The 24,463-nt window shown below is 44.5% G+C and overlaps 1 protein-coding gene across 3 annotated transcripts in view; it reads left to right on the top strand.

The window, feature by feature from the left end:
- PTPN7 (protein tyrosine phosphatase non-receptor type 7) overlaps nucleotides 1-20,638 on the top strand; it is a 460,997-nt gene extending 440,359 nt beyond the window's left edge. For all 3 annotated transcript variants that reach the window (XM_069633589.1, XM_069633590.1, XM_069633591.1), the window contains one exon: nucleotides 14,973-20,638. In XM_069633589.1, the coding sequence (XP_069489690.1) occupies nucleotides 14,973-15,066 (94 nt within the window). In that variant the 3' untranslated portion in view covers nucleotides 15,067-20,638. The remainder of the gene's footprint in view (nucleotides 1-14,972) is intronic.
- Nucleotides 20,639-24,463: the final 3,825 nt, after the last annotated feature.

The raw sequence follows: 24,463 nt of genomic DNA, 5'->3' as shown, positions 1-24,463 counted from the left end.
ATGCATGCACAAGAAGGAAGTCATGCATGCACAAGAAGGATACAGTTCCTACTGTTCCCTGGTCTACCTGAGAGGAGAGTTATGCATGCACAAGAAGGATAACGCTGCTACTGTTCCCTGGTCAGCCTGAGATGAGAGTTATGCATGCACAAGAAGGAAGTCATTGCTACTGTTCCCTGGTCAACCTGAGAGGAGAGTTATGCATGCACAAGAAGGAAGTCATGCATGCACAAGAAGGAAGTCATGCATGCAAAAGAAGGATAACGCTGCTACTGTTCCCTGGTCAACCTGAGAGGAGAGTCATGCATGCACAAGAAGGAAGTCATGCATGCACAAGAAGGAAGTCATGCATGCAAAAGAAGGATAACGTTGCTGCTGTTCCCTGGTCAACCTGAGAGGAGAGTCATGCATGCACAAGAAGGAAGTCATGCATGCACAAGAAGGAAGTCATGCATGCACAAGAAGGATAACGTTGCTGCTGTTCCCTGGTCAACCTGAGAGGAGAGTTATCCATGCACAAGAAGGATAACGCTGCTGCTGTTCCCTGGTCAACCTGAGATGAGGGTTATCCATGCACAAGAAGGATAACGCTGCTACTGTTCCCTGGTCAACCTGAGATGAGAGTTATGCATGCACAAGAAGGAAGTCATTGCTACTGTTCCCTGGTCAACCTGAGAGGAGAGTTATGCATGCACAAGAAGGAAGTCATGCATGCACAAGAAGGATAACGCTGCTACTGTTCCCTGGTCACCCTGAGAGGAGAGTTATGCATGCACAAGAAGGATAACATTGCTACTGTTCCCTGGTCTGCCTGAGATGAGAGTTATGCATGCACAAGAAGGATAACATTGCTACTGTTCCCTGGTCAGCCTGAGATGAGAGTTATGCATGCACAAGAAGGATAACATTGCTACTGTTCCCTGGTCTGCCTGAGATGAGAGTTATGCATGCACAAGAAGGATAACGCTGCTACTGTTCCCTGGTCTGCCTGAGAGGAGAGTTATCCACGCACAAGAAGGATAACGCTGCTACTGTTCCCTGGTCAGCCTGAGATGAGAGTTATGCGTGCACAAGAAGGATAACATTGCTACTGTTCCCTGGTCTGCCTGAGATGAGAGTTATGCATGCACAAGAAGGATAACGCTGCTACTGTTCCCTGGTCAGCCTGAGATGAGAGTTATGCATGCACAAGAAGGAAGTCATTGCTACTGTTCCCTGGTCAACCTGAGAGGAGAGTTATGCATGCACAAGAAGGAAGTCATGCATGCACAAGAAGGATAACGCTGCTACTGTTCCCTGGTCAACCTGAGAGGAGAGTCATGCATGCACAAGAAGGAAGTCATGCATGCACAAGAAGGAAGTCATGCATGCAAAAGAAGGATAACGTTGCTGCTGTTCCCTGGTCAACCTGAGAGGAGAGTCATGCATGCACAAGAAGGAAGTCATGCATGCACAAGAAGGAAGTCATGCATGCACAAGAAGGATAACGTTGCTGCTGTTCCCTGGTCAACCTGAGAGGAGAGTTATCCATGCACAAGAAGGATAACGCTGCTGCTGTTCCCTGGTCAACCTGAGATGAGGGTTATCCATGCACAAGAAGGATAACGCTGCTACTGTTCCCTGGTCAACCTGAGATGAGAGTTATGCATGCACAAGAAGGAAGTCATTGCTACTGTTCCCTGGTCAACCTGAGAGGAGAGTTATGCATGCACAAGAAGGAAGTCATGCATGCACAAGAAGGATAACGCTGCTACTGTTCCCTGGTCACCCTGAGAGGAGAGTTATGCATGCACAAGAAGGATAACATTGCTACTGTTCCCTGGTCTGCCTGAGATGAGAGTTATGCATGCACAAGAAGGATAACATTGCTACTGTTCCCTGGTCAGCCTGAGATGAGAGTTATGCATGCACAAGAAGGATAACATTGCTACTGTTCCCTGGTCTGCCTGAGATGAGAGTTATGCATGCACAAGAAGGATAACGCTGCTACTGTTCCCTGGTCTGCCTGAGAGGAGAGTTATCCACGCACAAGAAGGATAACGCTGCTACTGTTCCCTGGTCAGCCTGAGATGAGAGTTATGCATGCACAAGAAGGATAACATTGCTACTGTTCCCTGGTCTGCCTGAGATGAGAGTTATGCATGCACAAGAAGGATAACGCTGCTACTGTTCCCTGGTCAGCCTGAGATGAGAGTTATGCATGCACAAGAAGGATAACATTGCTACTGTTCCCTGGTCAACCTGAGAGGAGAGTTATCCATGCACAAGAAGGAAGTCATGCATGCACAAGAAGGATAACGCTGCTACTGTTCCCTGGTCAACCTGAGAGGAGAGTTATCCATGCACAAGAAGGATAACGCTGCTACTGTTCCCTGGTCAGCCTGAGATGAGAGTTATGCATGCACAAGAAGGATAACATTGCTACTGTTCCCTGGTCTGCCTGAGATGAGAGTTATGCATGCACAAGAAGGATAACATTGCTACTGTTCCCTGGTCAGCCTGAGATGAGAGTTATGCATGCACAAGAAGGATAACATTGCTACTGTTCCCTGGTCTGCCTGAGATGAGAGTTATGCATGCACAAGAAGGATAACGCTGCTACTGTTCCCTGGTCAACCTGAGAGGAGAGTTATCCATGCACAAGAAGGATAACGCTGCTACTGTTCCCTGGTCAGCCTGAGATGAGAGTTATGCATGCACAAGAAGGATAACATTGCTACTGTTCCCTGGTCTGCCTGAGATGAGAGTTATGCATGCACAAGAAGGATAACATTGCTACTGTTCCCTGGTCAGCCTGAGATGAGAGTTATGCATGCACAAGATGGATAACATTGCTACTGTTCCCTGGTCTGCCTGAGATGAGAGTTATGCATGCACAAGAAGGATAACGCTGCTACTGTTCCCTGGTCAGCCTGAGAGGAGAGTTATCCATGCACAAGAAGGATAACGCTGCTACTGTTCCCTGGTCAGCCTGAGATGAGAGTTATGCATGCACAAGAAGGAAGTCATGCATGCACAAGAAGGAAGTCATGCATGCACAAGAAGGATAACGCTGCTACTGTTCCCTGGTCAACCTGAGAGGAGAGTTATCCATGCACAAGAAGGATAACGCTGCTACTGTTCCCTGGTCAGCCTGAGATGAGAGTTATGCATGCACAAGAAGGAAGTCATGCATGCACAAGAAGGAAGTCATGCATGCACAAGAAGGATAACATTGCTACTGTTCCCTGGTCAACCTGAGAGGAGAGTTATGCATGCACAAGAAGGATACAGTTGCTACTGTTCCCTGGTCAGCCTGAGATGAGAGTTATGCATGCACAAGAAGGATAACATTGCTACTGTTCCCTGGTCTGCCTGAGATGAGAGTTATGCATGCACAAGAAGGATAACATTGCTACTGTTCCCTGGTCAGCCTGAGATGAGAGTTATGCATGCACAAGAAGGATAACATTGCTACTGTTCCCTGGTCTGCCTGAGATGAGAGTTATGCATGCACAAGAAGGATAACATTGCTACTGTTCCCTGGTCAACCTGAGATGAGAGTTATGCATGCACAAGAAGGATACAGTTGCTACTGTTCCCTGGTCAGCCTGAGATGAGAGTTATGCATGCACAAGAAGGATAACATTGCTACTGTTCCCTGGTCTGCCTGAGATGAGAGTTATGCATGCACAAGAAGGATAACATTGCTACTGTTCCCTGGTCAACCTGAGATGAGAGTTATACATGCACAAGAAGGATAACGTTGCTACTGTTCCCTGGTCAGCCTGAGATGAGAGTTATGCATGCACAAGAAGGATAACATTGCTACTGTTCCCTGGTCAACCTGAGATGAGAGTTATGCATGCACAAGAAGGATACAGTTGCTACTGTTCCCTGGTCAGCCTGAGATGAGAGTTATGCATGCACAAGAAGGATAACATTGCTACTGTTCCCTGGTCAACCTGAGATGAGAGTTATGCATGCACAAGAAGGGTAACGTTGCTGCTGTTCCCTGGTCAACCTGAGAGGAGAGTAATAAGGATACAGTTGCTGCTGTTCCCTCGTCAACCTGAGAGGAGAGTAATAAGGATACAGTTGCTGCTGTTCCCTGGTCAACCTGAGAGGAGAGTAATAAGGATACAGTTGCTGCTGTTCCCTGGTCAACCTGAGAGGAGAGTAATAAGGATACAGTTGCTGCTGTTCCCTGGTCAACCTGAGAGGAGAGTAATAAGGATACAGTTGCTGCTGTTCCCTGGTCAACCTGAGAGGAGAGTAATAAGGATACAGTTGCTGCTGTTCCCTGGTCAACCTGAGAGGAGTTGTGCATGCACAAGAAGGATAATGTTGCTACTGTTCCCTGGTCACCCTGAGAGGAGAGTTATGCATGCACAAGAAGGATAACGTTGCTACTGTTCCCTCGTCAACCTGAGAGGAGAGTTATGCATGCACAAGAAGGATAATGTTGCTACTGTTCCCTGGTCAACATATAGGAGAGTTGTGCATGCAAAAGAAGGATACAGTTGCTACTGTTCCCTGGTCACCCTGAGAGGAGAGTTATGCATGCACAAGAAGGATAACGTTGCTACTGTTCCCTGGTCAACCTGAGATGAGAGTTATGCATGCAAAAGAAGGATACAGTTGCTGCTGTTCCCTGGTCAACCTGAGAGGACAGTTATGCATGCAAAAGAAGGATAACGTTGCTACTGTTCCCTGGTCAACCTGAGATGAGAGTTATGCATGCAAAAGAAGGATACAGTTGCTGCTGTTCCCTGGTCAACCTGAGATGAGGGTTGTGCATGCAAAGGAAGGATACAGTTGCTGTAACCTGAGAGGAGAGTTATGCATGCACAAGAAGGATAACGTTGCTACTGTTCCCTGGTCAACCGGAGATGAGAGTTATAAGGATGCAGTTGCAGCTGGTCCCTGGTCAACCTGAGAGGAGAGTTATGCATACACAAGAAGGATACTGTTGCTACTGCTCCCTGGTCAACCTGAGAGGAGAGTTATGCATGCACAAGAAGGATAACGTTGCTACTGTTCCTGGGTCAACCTGAGATGAGAGTTATGCATGCACAAGAAGGATACAGTTGCTGCTGTTCCCTGGTCAACCTGAGAGGAGAGTTATGCATGCACAAGAAGGATAACGTTGCTACTGTTCCCTGGTCAACCTGAGATGAGAGTTATGCATGCAAAAGAAGGATAACATTGCTATTGTTCCCTGGTCAACCTGAGATGAGAGTTATGCATACACAAGAAGGATACAGTTGCTACTGTTCCCTGGTCAACCTGAGAGGAGAGTTATGCATGCACAAGAAGGATAACGTTGCTACTGTTCCTGGGTCAACCTGAGATGAGAGTTATGCATGCACAAGAAGGATACAGTTGCTGTAACCTGAGAGGAGAGTTATGCATGCACAAGAAGGAAACGTTGCTACTGTTCCCTGGTCAACCGGAGATGAGAGTTATAAGGATGCAGTTGCAGCTGGTCCCTGGTCAACCTGAGAGGAGAGTTATGCATACACAAGAAGGATACAGTTGCTACTGTTCCCTGGTCAACCTGAGAGGAGAGTTATGCATGCACAAGAAGGATAACGTTGCTACTGTTCCTGGGTCAACCTGAGATGAGAGTTATGCATGCACAAGAAGGATACAGTTGCTGCTGTTCCCTGGTCAACCTGAGAGGAGAGTTATGCATGCACAAGAAGGATAACGTTGCTACTGTTCCCTGGTCAACCTGAGATGAGAGTTATGCATGCAAAAGAAGGATAACATTGCTATTGTTCCCTGGTCAACCTGAGATGAGAGTTATGCATACACAAGAAGGATACAGTTGCTACTGTTCCCTGGTCAACCTGAGAGGAGAGTTATGCATGCACAAGAAAGATAACGTTGCTACTGTTCCTGGGTCAACCTGAGATGAGAGTTATGCATGCACAAGAAGGATAACATTGCTATTGTTCCCTGGTCAACCTGAGATGAGAGTTATGCATGCAAAAGAAGGATAACATTGCTATTGTTCCCTGGTCAACCTGAGATGAGAGTTATGCATACACAAGAAGGATACAGTTGCTACTGTTCCCTGGTCAACCTGAGAGGAGAGTTATGCATGCACAAGAAGGATAACGTTGCTACTGTTCCTGGGTCAACCTGAGATGAGAGTTATGCATGCACAAGAAGGATAACATTGCTGTTGTTCCCTGGTCAACCTGAGATGAGAGTTATGCATGCACAAGAAGGATAACATTGCTATTGTTCCCTGGTCAACCTGAGATGAGAGTTATGCATACACAAGAAGGATACAGTTGCTACTGTTCCCTGGTCAACCTGAGAGGAGAGTTATGCATGCACAAGAAGGATAACGTTGCTACTGTTCCCGGGTCAACCTGAGAGGAGAGTTATGCATGCACAAGAAGGATAACGTTGCTACTGTTCCCGGGTCAACCTGAGAGGAGAGTTATGCATGCAAAAGAAGGATAATGTTGCTACTGTTCCCTGGTCAACCGGAGATGAGAGTTATAAGGATACAGTTGCAGCTGTTCCCTGGTCAACCTGAGATGAGAGTTATGCATGCACAAGAAGGATAACGTTGCTACTGTTCCCTGGTCAACCTGAGATGAGAGTTGTGCATGCACAAGAAGGATAACGTTGCTACTGTTCCCTGGTCAACCTGAGATGAGAGTTGTGCATGCAAAAGAAGGAAACAGTGGCTGCTGTTCCCTGGTCAACCTGAGAGGAGAGTTATCCATGCACAAGAAGGATAACGTTGTTACTGTTCCCTGGTCAACCTGAGATGAGGGTTGTGCATGCAAAAGAAGGATAACGTTGCTACTGTTCCTGGGTCAACCTGAGATGAGAGTTATGCATGCACAAGAAGGATAACATTGCTATTGTTCCCTGGTCAACCTGAGATGAGAGTTATGCATACACAAGAAGGATACAGTTGCTGCTGTTCCCTGGTCAACCTGAGAGGAGAGTTATGCATGCACAAGAAGGATAACGTTGCTACTGTTCCCGGGTCAACCTGAGAGGAGAGTTATGCATGCAAAAGAAGGATAACGTTGCTACTGTTCCCTGGTCAACCGGAGATGAGAGTTATAAGGATACAGTTGCAGCTGTTCCCTGGTCAACCTGAGATGAGAGTTATGCATGCACAAGAAGGGTAACGTTGCTATTGTTCCCTGGTCAACCTGAGATGAGAGTTGTGCATGCACAAGAAGGATAACATTGCTACTGTTCCCTGGTCAACCTGAGATGAGAGTTGTGCATGCAAAAGAAGGAAACAGTGGCTGCTGTTCCCTGGTCAACCTGAGAGGAGAGTTGTGCATGCACAAGAAGGATAACGTTGCTACTGTTCCCTCGTCAACCTGAGAGGAGAGTTATGCATGCACAAGAAGGATAATGTTGCTACTGTTCCCTGGTCAACCTGAGAGGAGAGTTGTGCATGCAAAAGAAGGATACAGTTGCTACTGTTCCCTGGTCACCCTGAGAGGAGAGTTATGCATGCACAAGAAGGATAACGTTGCTACTGTTCCCTGGTCAACCTGAGAGGACAGTTATGCATGCACAAGAAGGATACAGTTGCTGCTGTTCCCTGATCAATCTGAGATGAGGGGTGAGCATGCAAAGGAAGGATACAGTTGCTGCTGTTCCCTGGTCAATCTGAGATGAGGGGTGTGCATGCAAAGGAAGGATACAGTTGCTGCTGTTCCCTGGTCAACCCAAGAGGAGAGTTATGCATGCACAAGAAGGATAACGTTGCTACTGTTCCCTGGTCAACCGGAGATGAGAGTTATAAGGATACAGTTGCAGCTGTTCCCTGGTCAACCTGAGAGGAGAGTTATGCATACACAAGAAGGATACAGTTGCTACTGTTCCCTGGTCAACCTGAGAGGAGAGTTATGCATGCACAAGAAGGATAACGTTGCTACTGTTCCTGGGTCAACCTGAGATGAGAGTTATGCATGCACAAGAAGGATACAGTTGCTGCTGTTCCCTGGTCAACCTGAGAGGAGAGCTTTGCATGCACAAGAAGGATAACGTTGCTACTGTTCCTGGGTCAACCTGAGATGAGAGTTATGCATGCACAAGAAGGATAACATTGCTATTGTTCCCTGGTCAACCTGAGATGAGAGTTATGCATGCAAAAGAAGGATAACGTTGCTACTGTTCCCTGGTCAACCTGAGATGAGAGTTGTGCATGCAAAATAAGGATACAGTTGCTGCTGTTCCCTGGTCAACCTTAGAGGAGAGTTATGCATGCACAAGAAGGATACAGTTGCTACTGTTCCCTGGTCAACCTGAGAGGAGAGTTATGCATGCACAAGAAGGATACAGTTGCTACTGTTCCCTGGTCTGCCTGAGAGGAGAGTTTTGCATGCACAAGAAGGATAATGTTGCTTCTGTTCCCTGGTCAACCTGAGATGAGGGTTGTGCATGCAAAAGAAGGATACAGTTGCGGCTGTTCCCTGGTCAACCTGAGAGGACAGTTATGCATGCACAAGAAGGATAACGTTCCTACTGTTCCCTGGTCAACCTGAGATGAGAGTTGTGCATGCAAAAGAAGGATAACGTTGCTAATGTTCCCTGGTCAACCTGAGATGAGAGTTATGCATGCACAAGAAGAATAACATTGCTACTGTTCCTTCGTCAACCGGAGAGGAGAGTTAATCATGCAAAAGAAGAATACAGTTGCTACTGTTCCCTGGTCAACCTGAGATGAGAGTTATGCATGCACAAGAAGGATAACGCTGCTACTGTTCCCTGGTCAACCAGAGATGAGGGTTATGCATGCATAAGAAGGATAACGTTGCTACTGTTCCCTGGTCAGCCTGAGATGAGAGTTATGCATGCACAAGAAGGATAACGTTGCTACTGTTCCCTGGTCAGCCTGAGATGAGAGTTATGCATGCACAAGAAGGATACAGTTGCTACTGTTCCCTGGTCTGCCTGAGATGAGAGTTATGCATGCACAAGAAGGATACAGTTGCTACTGTTCCCTGGTCTGCCTGAGAGGAGAGTTATGCATGCACAAGAAGGATAACGTTGCTACTGTTCCCTGGTCAACCTGAGATCAGAGTTGTGCATGCAAAAGAAGGAAACAGTGGCTGCTGTTCCCTGGTCAACCTGAGAGGAGAGTTATCCACGCACAAGAAGGATACAGTTGCTACTGTTCCCTGGTCTGCCTGAGAGGAGAGTTATGCATGCACAAGAAGGATAACGTTGCTACTGTTCCCTGGTCTACCTGAGATGAGAGTTATGCATGCACAAGAAGGATACAGTTCCTACTGTTCCCTGGTCTACCTGAGAGGAGAGTTATGCATGCACAAGAAGGATAACGTTGCTACTGTTCCCTGGTCAACCTGAGATGAGAGTTATGCATGCAAAAGAAGGATACGTTGCTACTGTTCCCTGGTCTACCTGCGATGAGAGTTATGCATGCACAAGAAGGATACAGTTGCTACTGTTCCCTGGTCTACCTGAGAGGAGAGTTATGCATGCACAAGAAGGATAACGTTGCTACTGTTCCCTGGTCTACCTGAGAGGAGAGTTATGCATGCACAAGAAGGATAACGTTGCTACTGTTCCCTGGTCAACCTGAGAGGAGAGTTATGCATGCACAAGAAGAATAACGTTGCTACTGTACCCTGGTCAACCTGAGATGAGAGTTATGCATGCACAAGAAGGATAACATGCCACTGTTCCCTGCCCCGCACTGCAACAGCAAATGCATTTGCAAAGTTCAAGCCTAGACCTTTCGCCCATTTCGAGTTTAAGGGCCGAACACCTAAATAGTATTTTAAATATATTGCGCGCATCTCCGGAAGGCAGATATCATATGTCTAGGATTCTATACCGCCATGGCACTTTAAATCATGATTCAGTTCCCCAAAGCAGTGTCCATCCACAGGCACATGAGCCACAGGCTTCATTGCGAAACTCCAAGGACGTAATTGACCTGCACGACAGGGCAACATTATGGTGAGACATCATTTTGTAATTTTTACCCCCCACCTCTCATGTGGAGATAAAATTTGACATATTTTAAGCAGCAAGTCAGCCTGAAATGCGATGTAATACCACTTGTGGTATTTCACCAAGCGCTGAATTGGTTGAGAGTCAAATTGGAGGGATTTGGCATTTCTATCATTACTGCCTAACTCTAAAACTAAGCCTTTTAACATTCAGGCATACCTAATATGGACATGACCATATATTGGAGATGAAGATTAGGGTCTTCCTTCTCTACACTGCTGAAGCATTGCTGTGTTTCAATAGATGACTATTGGCAAACATAAAAGGCAGCCTGCTCCAGAATAGGTGCCACATACCCTCAGATCACCTTTGAATTATAATGCAATGCATGAACAGGGGGAATACAGAAATCACGCTCACTCAGGGGGCATATTGGGCCGATAACCCAGTAATAACTTTTTGGGTTGTGAATAGTTTATATTTGATTGTTTTTACCATAGATGGGCTCCACATGTATTGCGTTAGTCCAATCGCACACAAAATAAAAAATAATAAGATTGGCGCTGCCATACCAAAAAGGTCTTAGTCCTTTTTCTATTCCCATGGTGGCGTGTTGGGGTGTGTACCGGGACCCGAGCACAATGCTCCAGTCGAGCAGGTAAGTGGGGAGAGAGTGAGAGGTGTGGAGATAGGGTAAACAATGTCTTTTGGTTCAGTGGTATGTGGCGATGTGGGGAGGAAACAGGGAGAGGCTCCCAGTTGCCTCCCCACAATCATGATGTCGCCACCCGGGGAAGGGCCTCGGGTGGCTGGAAAAAGCAGGTGATACACGATTTGTTCTCGCCCACTTTTCCTGCCACCTGATAGGCTAAGCGCTCTTCCCGGGTGCGAATGCCAGATATCCACTTGTTGATACTTCCATTAGTGTTTTCATTCAGGCAAGAAGACATCTGGTATGAGACAGACTTGAATATCATAACACAGACACACAAGTAAGCACACACACACAAGTACACACGTGTGCACTCACACACACACAAACATACACACACACACACATTGAGTCTCACAAAAGATAGGAGAACTGGAAGATTCTGTGATGCACATTAGTACCCGGTGAGGGCGAATCAGAATGAAAGGACCATTCTGATTGGCCCTCGCCAGGGCATTACCCAGCCGGGAATCCCTGGATTCCATGCCTTTGCACCCGGCGGGGGCGTGGCAGCCCCTCAGCCAATGAGGAGGCTCGTAGCCAGGGATTCAGGTATGTTTTTTTTTGTCCTACCCCTCTCCGCCCTCCCACCCCCACTTACCTTCTGCCTGCTTTGCACCCGGTGGGGGATGATGGCAGCCTCCAGCCATCTGGCGACTCAAAGCGGGGACATCCCCGCTACGAGCCTCCACACAGCTGGAGGCTTCCATCGTCCCACGCCGGGGACCCAGGTACGTTTTTTTTTAAAACATTTTTTATTTCACCTCCTTCTCTTCCTCCCTCCCAACCCCACTTACCTTCTTCTCTGTCGACTTTCGGGAACGGACGCGCTGGGAACACTTTTTTCCCAGCGCGTCCACTCCCGATGGCCACCATGGAAAGGGAAAACAAACTCCGTTTTCCCTTTCCAGGCAGCTTTTTTCTCAGTCATTTTTTTTTTGTATGTCCCGAAACACTGCAGCTTTTAGTGCCTCTGTCACTCAGATCTTGCGGGCCGGGGTACTAATAGCTATATGCCCCTCGCGGCGAGGGCATTACCGACTCTGGTAATGCCCCGGGGGCCATAGTTATAGGCCCGAGCGAAGTTATAGGCTTCGCTCAGGCCTATAACTATGGGACCCTGGGCATTACCTGAGTCGGTAATGCCCCCGCCGCTCGGGGCATATTGCTTAATTAATGCCTCCCATTTTGTCATATTTGGACCTGGTTCTATCTAAGCCATTTCAACAGTGGTTGTTCAGAAGGGTTTTTTGAAACACCTTTGTCTCAATTGTATTAATCAAGGCTAGGAATACCTATACCATTCTCCACATGGTTACTCTAGGGTAGAGTGGGCTGAAGGAAGAAATCTTGCCTTAGTGACCTGGCTCAGTGATCTTTGCTCATCTTCGACAGTATGTCCAGTGCCTGCCAAACATGGGTGGTTCCTGGATCCCTTTGATGTGAGCCTGCTACCCTATATCACCAGTGACTCTTGTTTTTGGAGTTACTGGGGAGACCCGATGAAAGAAGGATGTTTAGGTCTTCTTGGCAATCTGTGTTTTGAATGTGAGGTCACAGTTAATGGTGAAGCTGAGAGATTCTGCACTGAGTTGAGGCGTAAATCAAGGCTTCTCTGAATCGCCCTCTTTTCCTCTTGCACATTGTGCCCCCAAGGCTCAGCGTGGGGTCTCCTATTCGTTTCTCACTGTGCACTTCCCCTCTGTCTTCTATTATGTCCTCTAATGGTATGGCATCACACTTCTATTCTATGACTCCAAACTCTATATTGTCCATTTCTTCTTTCTCTGACACGCTTTACACTCCAATATCTGACTGTCCTCTCTCAATTCAATCCTGGATGCATGCACGCATTTACAGGCTAATGCTCTAAAAATTGAAATGCTCTTCTTCCCAGCCTCTACTGTTCCTTCTCCAATTCCTCCTAACTCCATTAATTTTCCCCCTGTCTCTCTTCCTTTCTCACTTCTGCCCGTTACTTCAAAAACTGCTCGGTCCTGTCGTGTTCAACTCTTTAACATTCAGGAAGGTCGTCCTTTCCTCATTTTTAATGCCACCAAGCTTTTCATTGCTACTTTAGTCTCCTGCCATTTTGACTACTGCTCCGGTCTTCTTGCTGGTTTTTCTGCCTCCCATTTTGCGCTTGCACTCAGTCTTTTAGTCGGCGGTTCGCACTCTCTGTTGTATCCCCCTCGTTTTTCCATTTCTTCTTCTTTTTCAATCACTTTGTTAGCTTTCTCCTTACTGGATCCTCTCTATATTCTCTCCTGTTCCCACTCTCATTCCCTTCACTCACAGTTTCTTCCTTTTGTTCCTAAGTCCCCCTGTGCCCAATCTTGTTTCCGTTCATTCTGTTTTCTGGCTTCTATAAGTATAATTGTTATTTTATAAAGTGCTTAATACCAGCAAGTAGTTTCTAAGTGCGGGATCAGGATTCAAAGCCGTGTTGCGCTGCGTTGTCTTGCTTTCAAGACAAACGCGTTTACCCAGCTATATCCTTCCAAACTGAGTTTTCTTCCTCACTAGGTTCTGGAATGCTCTGCCAATTTATATCAGATCTATCCTTCCTACCCTCTGTTTCACACACACCTCAAAAATCATTTTCTATCCTTTTGTCTTAAGGTATCATTTTTCGGTTTGTACCTTATCATGCATTCAATTTTGTTCCATTAATATTTTTATTGACTTATAAATATTTGAAATACAAATACAATACAAATATCAAGCTACACATCTGTCCGCCATTTCTGGCATTCATGGTGATGTTTCCATTGAGAATAAAGTTGCTCTTTGTTGGGTTGAGCTTCTGATAGGCGCTTAATATCCTGGCTTTGATGAGTGACAAACTGTGATTGGATCAATGGATGTCAATGGTAAAAGTGCTCTGTAATTAAAGCTGCATGATATTTTAGTGTTGGTGTACCTTGATGTCAGTGTTGGTGAGGAGTTTCCACAGAGGTTGCATGACACGATTCAAGATCATAGGTTCCAAGATGGATACCTGAGGACCTCTTCCAGTTATTGGGAGGCACTAGTATCTCTTGGCACCCACCTGGAGGAGCTATTGCCATCGAAAAGCCATGTAGAGCGCAATACCTACCATTGTCAAAAAAGAGCTACAAGATGGCCGCCATGGAAATGCTACAAGGAGCTCAAAGGGTCATTTGTCTATTTTCTTTGATCAACCCTGAGAGATGAGGCATAAGGGGAGCTTTTAGTGCATCCAGCAAGGTAGTACTTTTTTTTAAAAAAAAAAAAGTGGGCGAGGGATGTGTGGAAGGCGAATGGCCTTGGGAGATGCAGCAACAGGGTAGTGTGGTGGGCAAGCAGAGCAAGACTGGAGGGTAGGAGTGTCCGAGCTGATCCTATACCAGAGTATTTAGCCAGTGATCTGCTCTCCCACTTCCGTGTAATAATGTTGGTGATTCATTGATGATGCTGCAGGCATGGGTAAAAGGTAGTAGAATTGTTTCTTCTCGATAAATGTCACCATCAAATGGTTCATCCAGTCCACTGAATGGTAACTCAATAGGTCTTAACACACAAAAATAGTTCCTCAGGTTGCATTTTTTAGAATCCTTATTCGTTCTGGTTATTCTTTCTGGATTGTGTACAGATAACTAACATATTTTCTCTTCTCTAGATGCCCATTTATATCTGTCCTCCCATATTCCATCCCCCACTCTATAGGGAACGCTTTGAAGGTCTGTTTGCCATCGTATTTGCTCGTTCATGATGGTGCAACATGCCCATTTGAACTCAAGCACTAACATTACATTTTTTCTATTTCTTTTATTCAATTAGAGCAATTAGTAAATACCGTAAAGACTGCAGCTCTAAAATGACAAGAAATGAAGTTTTCAATAAGTTAATAAGTATGCTCTAAATGCATAAGATATGTTGGTTCTTTGGTTCCCTTCACTGAATCGTCCTGCTCTCTGTTTTGCACAAAAGCTGTAGATGTCATTAGCAGTGGGAAATCCGAGATCATCAGAAAAAACATTGAAAATACAAAAAATATATAGGTTCAACATTGGTAGGCGCTCACAATTAAAAGTTTAGTCAGTGTATACTGAGATGGTAGATAATATATGGACAGGTGAACAGGACTTGTCGTGCATAATCAGATGCGTTGCTGACAGGAATTGGTCCCTTCTTCCGTCAGATATCCTCTTGACAGAGTGTGTGATCTTGGGCCATAGTTATGTCTACACCAATGGTATAAGGCTATAGAATCTGCATCTGTGGAAGTGCTGTGACTATAATTGGGATGGATAAAAAAAGTCTTTATTTTGTTTCATTTCAGGGGAGGAATGATTCAGACAAGTGAGCAGTACCAGTTCTTGCATCACGCGCTGGCCCTCTACGCATCCCAGTTGACTGAGCAGGAAGGTCAATGACTGCTGACACCATCACACGGATGAGTCCTCATTGCACTCCGCTAGAGCTTAGAAGTCCTCCCTTCTACAGCAAACATTGGCTATGACCTCCAGGCTGGAGGAAGTCATTGCCCCATGCAGAATGTTCCATGCTACCAAAGTTGCCCACTGAAAGCAGTGTCTCTCTTCTAGAACACAGTGGCAACCAAGGTGGTTTGGAGCAGCAGAGAATGATACCAATGCAGACATGCAGTCCACTGTCCTTACTTATCCTCAGTGTGTCGTTGCCAATAGAGATGGACCTTTACAGGTGCATGTTGTGCTCCACTTTTAGCAACTTGTTAAATTTTCACTTGAAAAATTCATGGAATCCAGGGCATTGGTAAATTAGATGTCTCAAGTAATAATCGAAGATGTGGACACATGTGGGGAACCGTGGAACAACTGGACTATCCAGACAATTACACACACCTGGTACCAAACCAGATTGTGTTATGTTGTCCCATTGACCAACATCCCAACATGCTACATAGATAAAGAGAAGATGACTTGGAAATGCCATTGTTCAAAAGAGAATCTATTTATCTACGTCAGCCAATAGCCAAACATTACGATAATGTGACTGAGAGAATTCTCTACTGAAGTGCCAATAACTTCCCGGAGAACGTATTCCTCTGTCGGAGAGGCTGAACAGACCAGAATGTCATGTGCTAGCAAAATGGAAATCGGGCCAGAACCGATGATATAAATGATTACCGGGCAGGGATGGATCTTAATGCCAGTACGCGGAGCCCGGCCCACAATTGACACATTTCTGGTTGATCGTAGGGGAAGGAGGGCTCAATCATTTGTCAGTATCGGGGAGCATTGCACCCCTTTCTAACCAACACGAGTACAGGACACAACTAATCAGGAAGGGAGTTTTTTTTAACCTTTCTTTAAAACATATCACTCTATGGTAAATGGCTCCATCCACAGTCGATGTAGAAGCACGCTCGATATACATGGTGATGTCAAATTGCTGCAATGAAAAAAATGTGATAAAAAGCCTACAGTTCCCCAGATTAAAATTGCTGTTCTACACCCTAAACTTGTTTAGGAAGAAAGCCCACAGGACAAATATCAGACTTTGGGGAACCATTCAATGGGGGTTATTATATGTTTCTCGCAGGGGTGGACTGGCGTATAGGCAATTCTGGAGATTTCAAGGTAGGCCTCTGCACCCTGGGCCTCTTTTGTGTGGTATTTCCAAATGTTCCCATAGGAAAATGGTTGGCTTGCTGAAAATGTTTAATATGGGGCCACTTTGAACATTATTTCCAGGACTTCTTTTGGTTCCCAGTCCACCCCTGGTTTCTCAGTATCCTGCCGGTGATTCTGGTGGGATACCGGGAAACAGACCTAGCCTTACTGGCACCTGATACAGCTGCTGGCAACAACAGTCAAACCCCATTCCATGGAGTCCCATAGGACACCATGGGGGTAAATGCCGATATTTTCCAGCACCGGTAATACCAGTGCCAGAAATACCAGCTGTTTTTTGCCAGTGGGGGCCTGATTTACCACCAGCTCTTGGCTAGAGGTAAGTCAGTGAACCCCAACGGCATACTTGTAGTTTGGCGATGTGGGAAAAGTGGCGGTCATGGAATTACCACCACTTTTTTCACGCAGCGCCACATTTATATTCACCCCCAATGTGTCAATCGGCTCACTTCCTTACACTCGTCACCTTAAGCAAGTCTTCTGGCATTAAACCATTTCACCTGGCAGAGGGCCTCTTTCACAGCCCCATCAACCTGCAAGTGCCAATCAATCTGTAACAGAGAACAACACATGCATCAGAGGGGTGTGAGAGCAAGCATTTCCATCCATCCCACCTTTTTGATCTCTGTTGAGTCTCCTTGGGTAGAGTGGCTACGTTCAGACATCAACCTCTTTCTCGTTGGGCGTAAAGGCTCCAAGTGGCTCCACCGCACTGACTCACGGAACAAGGTTTCCAAAATGCTTCTCGGTTGCTCGCTGTGTCTTGTTGGAGGATGTGGCCCGGCATATCCACATCTGACTGTCCCAAACCGAAAAGAGAAATTTAGAGTGCTGATTTAATGGCCTATAATGTGCCCTGTTTTGTATGCAATCAGGCCCTTTGTATGCTAACAAAACAGGGCACATTATATGCCAATACATGGGCACTCTAAATACCAAACTGAAGTGACAAGCCTTTCATTTACTCGCTTCATACACACAACCTAACTGGTCAGGTTATCCGAGGTCCAGCGCCTGAGTGTACGTGGCTCTTACCAATGCTTTTCTCACTACAAACAGGACAGAAGAGCACTGTCCCCTAAGAACCCAACAACCGGCAGCAGGATCCACAACTGATGAACTCCATGATCAGCTCAGTGATCTATTTTCCTAATGCTCTCCCACTCACAGCTATACCTAACCAAGAGAGCTATCCTTTGGAGAGGGACTCATGCAGATATGGCCGCATCCATCGCTTAGTAGCACTGAGAGGTTAATATGACATCCTAATGTATGCCCTCTATCTTCAGATGTGTTTGCTGCATTTCTTTATATTTTATTGTCTCTGCGCCTGCTAACTCTAGCACCACGGCTTCAAACCAGTAACACCAGGAATTTTGTGATACCTTCTCATGAGCGCAGTCAAGGGATTGTGCACCCAAGTCATTCAGCATGCGTGAGACTGAGATAAGCAATCACACACAGTTTGGGGTGGTTCTGGAACTTTAGACAGGTCTCAGAAAAGAGGCTGACCTAAATCCCTGCTTGGCGAAATACAATTCATCGAAAATAGTTGTTCGGAACAATTTACCATCACGCATTTTGCTTGCACTGCCCAAAAATGCTAATGTAATCTTGCTCCATGAAACTGATCCCATGTAGACTTGTGGGAAGAGGGATGAAGCTTATGACAGGAATGTTAAAACTCTCAAATGCACTATAATTGGTGCAAAGAGCCAGCAAATGTCATCAAAAGTGAACCCTTTCAGCTAGATGTCATGATATGAAAATGCGGGAGGGCAGGAAGCACAGAAGTACAGCCCTGGAAATATATTTTCATGAAAAGGAAGTGAATGCCTGGCCCTCTTTTGTAGCAGACATTGGGAGACTATGGCTCTAAACATTAAATGATGAATGGGAGGACAGCGTGCATGTTAAGCGCTTGCCTTAAACAAAGGGGCATCCTGCTCATTGAAGGTTTGAATCCCAGCAGGACTGACTCTCTTGGGGGTCAGGTGTCAGATAGTACTGAACACATCAAGTCACCCTGTGAGCTGTCATATTATGGGTACAGGCCAATCACTGTACCTCTGAAATGATTTCCTCCTACCACAGTGGCACCTTCTATTCTAGGTGTCAGTAGTTGTCCCCTACATCAGTTAGAGGATGATACATTGATTGCTATAAAATTGGGTAAAAGTATCTTTTAATATAACAGTGCTTCGAAGTGGGAGGAATCTGGCATGAGTCACTATGTAACAACCTGATAATAGCATCTAATACATTCCCGGCTCAGATGCCAGAGAGCAATCATTCTGACAAGGCCAGAGGACCTTTTTGGCTCACGCTTTGCTGTTACCTCCCCAACAGAATGTGCAACCTATCATATTTTCCATAGATGGCATCAAAGTTCTCTTGGGAAATGTAAACCCTAGGACAAATTCTCTTATTTTAACTCTGATTGGTTAGTAGGTAAACAAGCAAACCTTTGTGTCCACTGGTTAAAGCAATAGTTATTGTATCTCTTGTAGTACGAGCAGCTTGCCTGCACCGCTTTAGATGCTATCATTGAACTGCCATGGAAACTCTGGACCTAACCTGGAAGATAATTACAGACCAAGGGTACCTCCCTGTATTGGAAAAACATGATGCAGTGCCGCAACTGCAGGTTCATATGGTAGATGATTTGGATCAATTGGAATCCACGCCTGCATATGAATCTAAATGGTCTTATTTTCCATGTGGGACACCGTATCCTAGGTGGAGGTTAGAAAGTATGAATGCTAGTTTTATTGGCTTTGGCTGTAGATTTGGAAATGCCAGAGCACCAGATACCAGTTTCCAGACTTTCAGAAGTCACTAGCATTAACTCTTCAGAATTGGCTCTGTTAAGATCCTTCTAGAAGGAAAGGACTCATGACCAGGACTCCCTTCCCCAATCCTTTGACTATTCAGAACACTGGACAGGCAAGCCCTACTATCCTCTCCCTGGCATTTGGGAACTGGACTGCACAGCTTAAGCAATTCTTCTGACATTTTTATTTTTTATATTGTTTTAGAGGTATTTATCTTTCTCTGTTGACTTTAGCCTTAAAACATCTGTGCAGACAAAAAGCCTTACACATTTGAAGTTTAAAGTTGAGGGCTTTGAAGCAATGTTCATGGTTTAAGTGGTGCAGCATCTTACAGTGAAAGAATGATGTTAGGAGTTGAGAGGAACAGAGAAACACAGTTGGCGGGTTAACAGGTTAACATTGTTTAAATGCCTCCTGTTTCCTCCATGATTGTTTCTCTTGCAGGGCTGGACAAGCCAACCCGCTCAATGGTACGGTAACCAAATGAGGTTTTCAAGAAAGCCACTATGAATTTGGCTGTGATGAAAATTGACATAATGCGAATTTCACTTGCAATCGTTTGCAAATTTTCTTTGCTGTTTTGGTATTACAGTTAGATTGTACTCTTTGCTGGATTAGCCGCCAAGCCCTAGAACCTCATTATGAGTACAGCGGTGCAGGGGAAAATGGTGGTAATACAATCGCACCACTGTACTATAACTTTGGTGGTAAGGTGGATGATTTTCCTCCATCAAAATGCTGGAGGTAAATCCTCCACTTTACTGCCAAAAATCGACAAAATCGGCAGAATTACCGCTGGTGGTAATTCCACCAAAATCCCCATGGAGTCAAGTGGTGGTAACAGTAAATCAGTTTGGTGGTATTCTAGCACATTTACCAGCAAAATACGGTCACACTTGTAATGAGGCCCATGTATCTCATCTCATAATGTCTTTGAAGTACTGTCATATACCATGCAAGCTCTGTTAACCCCACTCTTTTTGTGGAAGCATCTATTGATTGGTGCCTATCATTACCTGTTATCGTACCATCCTGGTTAATAAAATGCCAGATAGTAAAAAGGTTTTGGGGTTGGATAACTATGATTCCTGATGTAAGAGTGCCAGTAATAGCTCCAGAAGGCTAGAAGGCTTTGCTATCATGTATTTTCCAACATATCGATATTGGTTTATCTTGGCATTTTTAGATATCTGGCAACACTGGATGACAACAAAGCCTTTACTGTATAATGAAATCTCAGGGTCCTAAAAAGAGAATTTAAGGCCAAAAGTAATCTCAGGTCAACAGTGTACTTATTCCATGACCACACTGTACATGTTTGTTTTCCCTCACTTGTTTGTCAATGTCATTGTTAACAGTTTTTTAAATTGGGAATTGTGTGGGCATCTCCTTTTAGGAAATGTTGTTCCTACAAAGCTGTAAAACAGTGCTTCCATATTTTTACATTTGAAATGTTGCATTGTACGTAAATATAAATAAAATATGGGTTTACTCTTTTGGTGTGGGGGTGTGTGATCAATGTATAGCAATAATATCACATGTTCAGCTAGAATTTGATGTCTGATTCCTTACACACCTGAACACTGACATATGCAAGCACTGCAGACCGAGGGAGGAATAATTATGAAAGGATAAGTCCCTCCCACCAAGGTATTTTCAAGGATAAGACGAGGACAACACATTGGGGTAAACCATAATCCCAAACTATGCGTTCCATTCCTTGGGTATGTGCAGTATGATCACATCGTGGCAAGATAAAATAATATAGGGGATGCACTTTTGGCTGCTGCTGAAGTCAGACACTTTGGAATGATGGCAATAACAGAGACCTGAGTGCTTGCTGAACATTCTGATGGGTTTAGACCTGGTAAATATACCTACCATGTGCTAATAAGTGTTATCATCACACAATTAGATGGTACTCAACAATTTGTTTTCTCAAAGATGAAGGGCCGAGGTGGCATATCACACAAATTCCTGAACTGAGCACTTAACTCGATGGGCAGTCATTCCGCCAATGGAGAAATTCACCTGCAACTTCCTGCCTTTTAGGAGTGCTGACTAAGGTGGTGGACATTTTCTGTCTTACTTTCTTATTTAACTAACTCAAGACGGTGGCTCAGGCCTTCAAAAATTTTGTCGGAAGTCACTCTGAGGTACATGTCAATTTTTTTTTTTTTAATTGAGTTGTTTGTTGTGCTTATCCTGCTACTGATAGCCACTTCATCGCCTAGTAAGCTAAATAGGAATGGAAGGAAGTGTACCGTGGGCCGGGGCGGGGATGGTGGGGTTCAAATAGATAATTCGGAATATTCATGTAGATGCACTTAGTCACTAGGTTTTCACTTCCCTTGTGATTCTTTGGTGGTATAGGGGCTGTGGGTGGACATTGCTCAGGGGTTTTAGGTAGAAGGAGGGGTCACAGCAGGCAAAGCACTCATAACTGTCTACCACTATGAGAAATGATTTATGGTTGTCAGGTTGTAATGTCATTATTTTCTGAATGACACTGTATCTGAAGTGTTTGCTAGCTTCACCTATGTATATTATGTGAAATAAGTGTAATTATAAATGTATTTTAATTTTACTGTTGTGTTTTGCTATGTTTGTGGAGAGATGGAAAGATGGAATTGTTGCATGACAATCCACCAATACATTCGTGTTTTTAGAGTTGATCTTGAGGTATTGCTAGCCATGCATGTTTTTTATTGAGGTAATACAGTTCCTTAATGCACTAGAGGTGGTAAAACGTTGTTGCATCGCCAGTATATTTTTCGATGCATATTTTTACACAATGTTTTCAATGAAAAACTTCATTGAAAAATTATAGGGCGGTTGGTAAGGGGATATGGGGAATATGAGCAGAGGGTTTGGGGGGACGACAAATATAAAAAATAAATTGATGAGTTTTGGGAAAAAATAAAATTTGGCAAAAAACTGAGCAGAAAAATAACTGCCGATGTAACGACATAGAACCCTAGAGGTAGGCTATCTGAGACCTGGCTGCTTTACTAGGATATGGGTATTACTAGCATAGTTTAAGAAAGTGAGACCATTTTGCTAAACATGATTGGCCAAGGCTAGAAAATAAACAGTAAAGAATAAGAGTAACTGGGCCAAGCCCTGAGGAACCCCGCAGCACAGTGGCTTGGGATCAGAGGACAGGAAGCCAAACTCCACTGATTGAGTATGGTTGATGAGGAAGGAACACCTTTAGACTTCAGCTTGGTGAGCAAAGTTGGTGATCAGCATGGTGGAATACCACCCACATATCCAAACGAATCAAAGCCTCTGCACTACCGCCATTCATGTCTTACCGCAGCTAGTCAAGTCGGCTCATTGGGTTCTGCACAGTGCTTTCACCCGCTCTGAATGAAAATTGAGCAGACTTCAGCATATTGTGTTTGTCCAATGATTGGCGTTGAATGACCATTAGACGTCTCAGCAAAGTAGAGAAACTGAGCAATAGATCTGAAATTCCCTTGGTCAGTTGGGCCAGACTTCTTCAAGAGTGGTCTCACCATACCTTTTATCTCGGTGTCAGGGAAAAATCCAGGGTGCAGGGATAAGTTAAACATTTAGCAGATCTCGTTGCTAAAAAAGGAAATGTTGCTTTTGCAACTTTAGGCGGCATAAGGTCATGAGGGCAACCAAAGCATGTTGATGAGTTGATACGTAACCCTCAATCTTACACTATTAGGTTCATAAAGTTTTCAATGGTTAGTTGGTGCCTGTTCCTTGAATATAGATTCTAGCTAAACACTATTCTACATAAGGTCACATGTACATTCTGACATTATTTTGTCTGTCTAGACAGAAAAGAAGTTTGCTAGATCAGCTATTTAGTTGATGCTGAGGCTGCAGGGTTGATCGGGTCTTTGATGACTGCAAAGATTTTATTTGACCAGCTGGGTGCATGGTCTTCTTCCAGTTTTTTCATGAGTAATCCGATGCATGGCTGCAGTTGACTTTCGATTTTAATATTGAAAAACGTTCTCTACATTTCTTTTTGAGTTCCACACAAGATGATCTTGAATGAAAACCATTTTTGTCTGTCTCGGCCAAGATTTTGGAAGTAGTAGATTTCGCTGTCCGCACGGTATAGTCCCGGGAGCATAGCTCAGCGGCAGCGAGCGTAAGCAAGACGACGACGACACCAAGCAACACAGGTTCGATCCCCCGGTCCGCGCTTAGAAACCTCTGGGTGTTATAAGTACGTAACTAAGACAAAAACACACAATTACGCAACTAAGCAAAAACAAACAATTCTTGTAACAGCGCCTCGATGCCTGCGGGCTGTGTGAGCGCTTTATAAATGTAAATAAAATTAACAAAAAAAATTAAAAAAAATACTCTTTTCAAGCTGTATGGGAGAAATTTTGGTGAAAAGGCCTCAATCAGTGAAGCATCTTTGATTCAAAGCCCTATTGGATTTTACATAATTCGCTTTGATGAACGAAGTTCGGTGGGAAACTTACATATAGTAGCTACTAATGCTATATTTGCTAAAGGAATGGTAAGAGACAAAACAAAATGATCAGACCGTCGTACCACTTGGAAGTAAAATCCAGTGGTTTCGGGCACAGAATGCAATTCTTGCCAAGCATATGGCCCAAAGCATGTGCAGGATACTTGACTAGCAGTGGAAGAAAAGATAGTACCTGAGTGGTTACGCTAGTAACTGTGATCCTCCCAGACAGCTGCAGCTTCTGCTTGATAGTTAACAATGACCTTTTTTGATTCATGAGAGTTGTAAATTAGAAATATTTTGAAGCTGTGATAGTTACATAAAGATCAATTAGAGCATAATGTATCCAAATGTGGCAGTCTGTGAAACCTGATGAGTATCTAGATCAGGGAGGAATATTTGGTCTGCATAAATGGAAGTCAGTATTTTTTATATTAATTGTTTTGCTTTTATATGAAGGCATTTATCTGTTTAAAGAAAAGCAATGCAATTTCCCAGCATGTTTTTGTCACTGACTCACAAATGTGACAGGCAACATCCAATTTAATGCACCAAAGTGAAAGACAAAACACATAACGATGCTTTCACTGTTTTATAGAACATTTCTAGATAGCCTTTAAATTATAACCAATGCAAACCTATGCTAAGTCTGAGCCATGTAAGGGTGTAGAAGTATGAGATGGACCAAAAGGTGGCATGATTTTAGTTATACACTTGTATTGAGGTTTGCAAAAAACTATCTATCCCTAACTCTATGTGGGGGTTGATGTCCGTCAAAATTTTTCACCATCCTTGTCCAACACACTACTACTATCCCTTGCACTTAAACATAACAATGCTAAATAAAGTATAG

Source organism: Ambystoma mexicanum, chromosome 13 (assembly GCF_040938575.1).
Source record: "Ambystoma mexicanum isolate Mex_15411 chromosome 13, UKY_AmexF1_1, whole genome shotgun sequence".
Taxonomy (NCBI): Eukaryota; Metazoa; Chordata; class Amphibia; order Caudata; family Ambystomatidae; genus Ambystoma; species Ambystoma mexicanum.
This window is presented reverse-complemented; position numbering and strand designations above follow the sequence as displayed.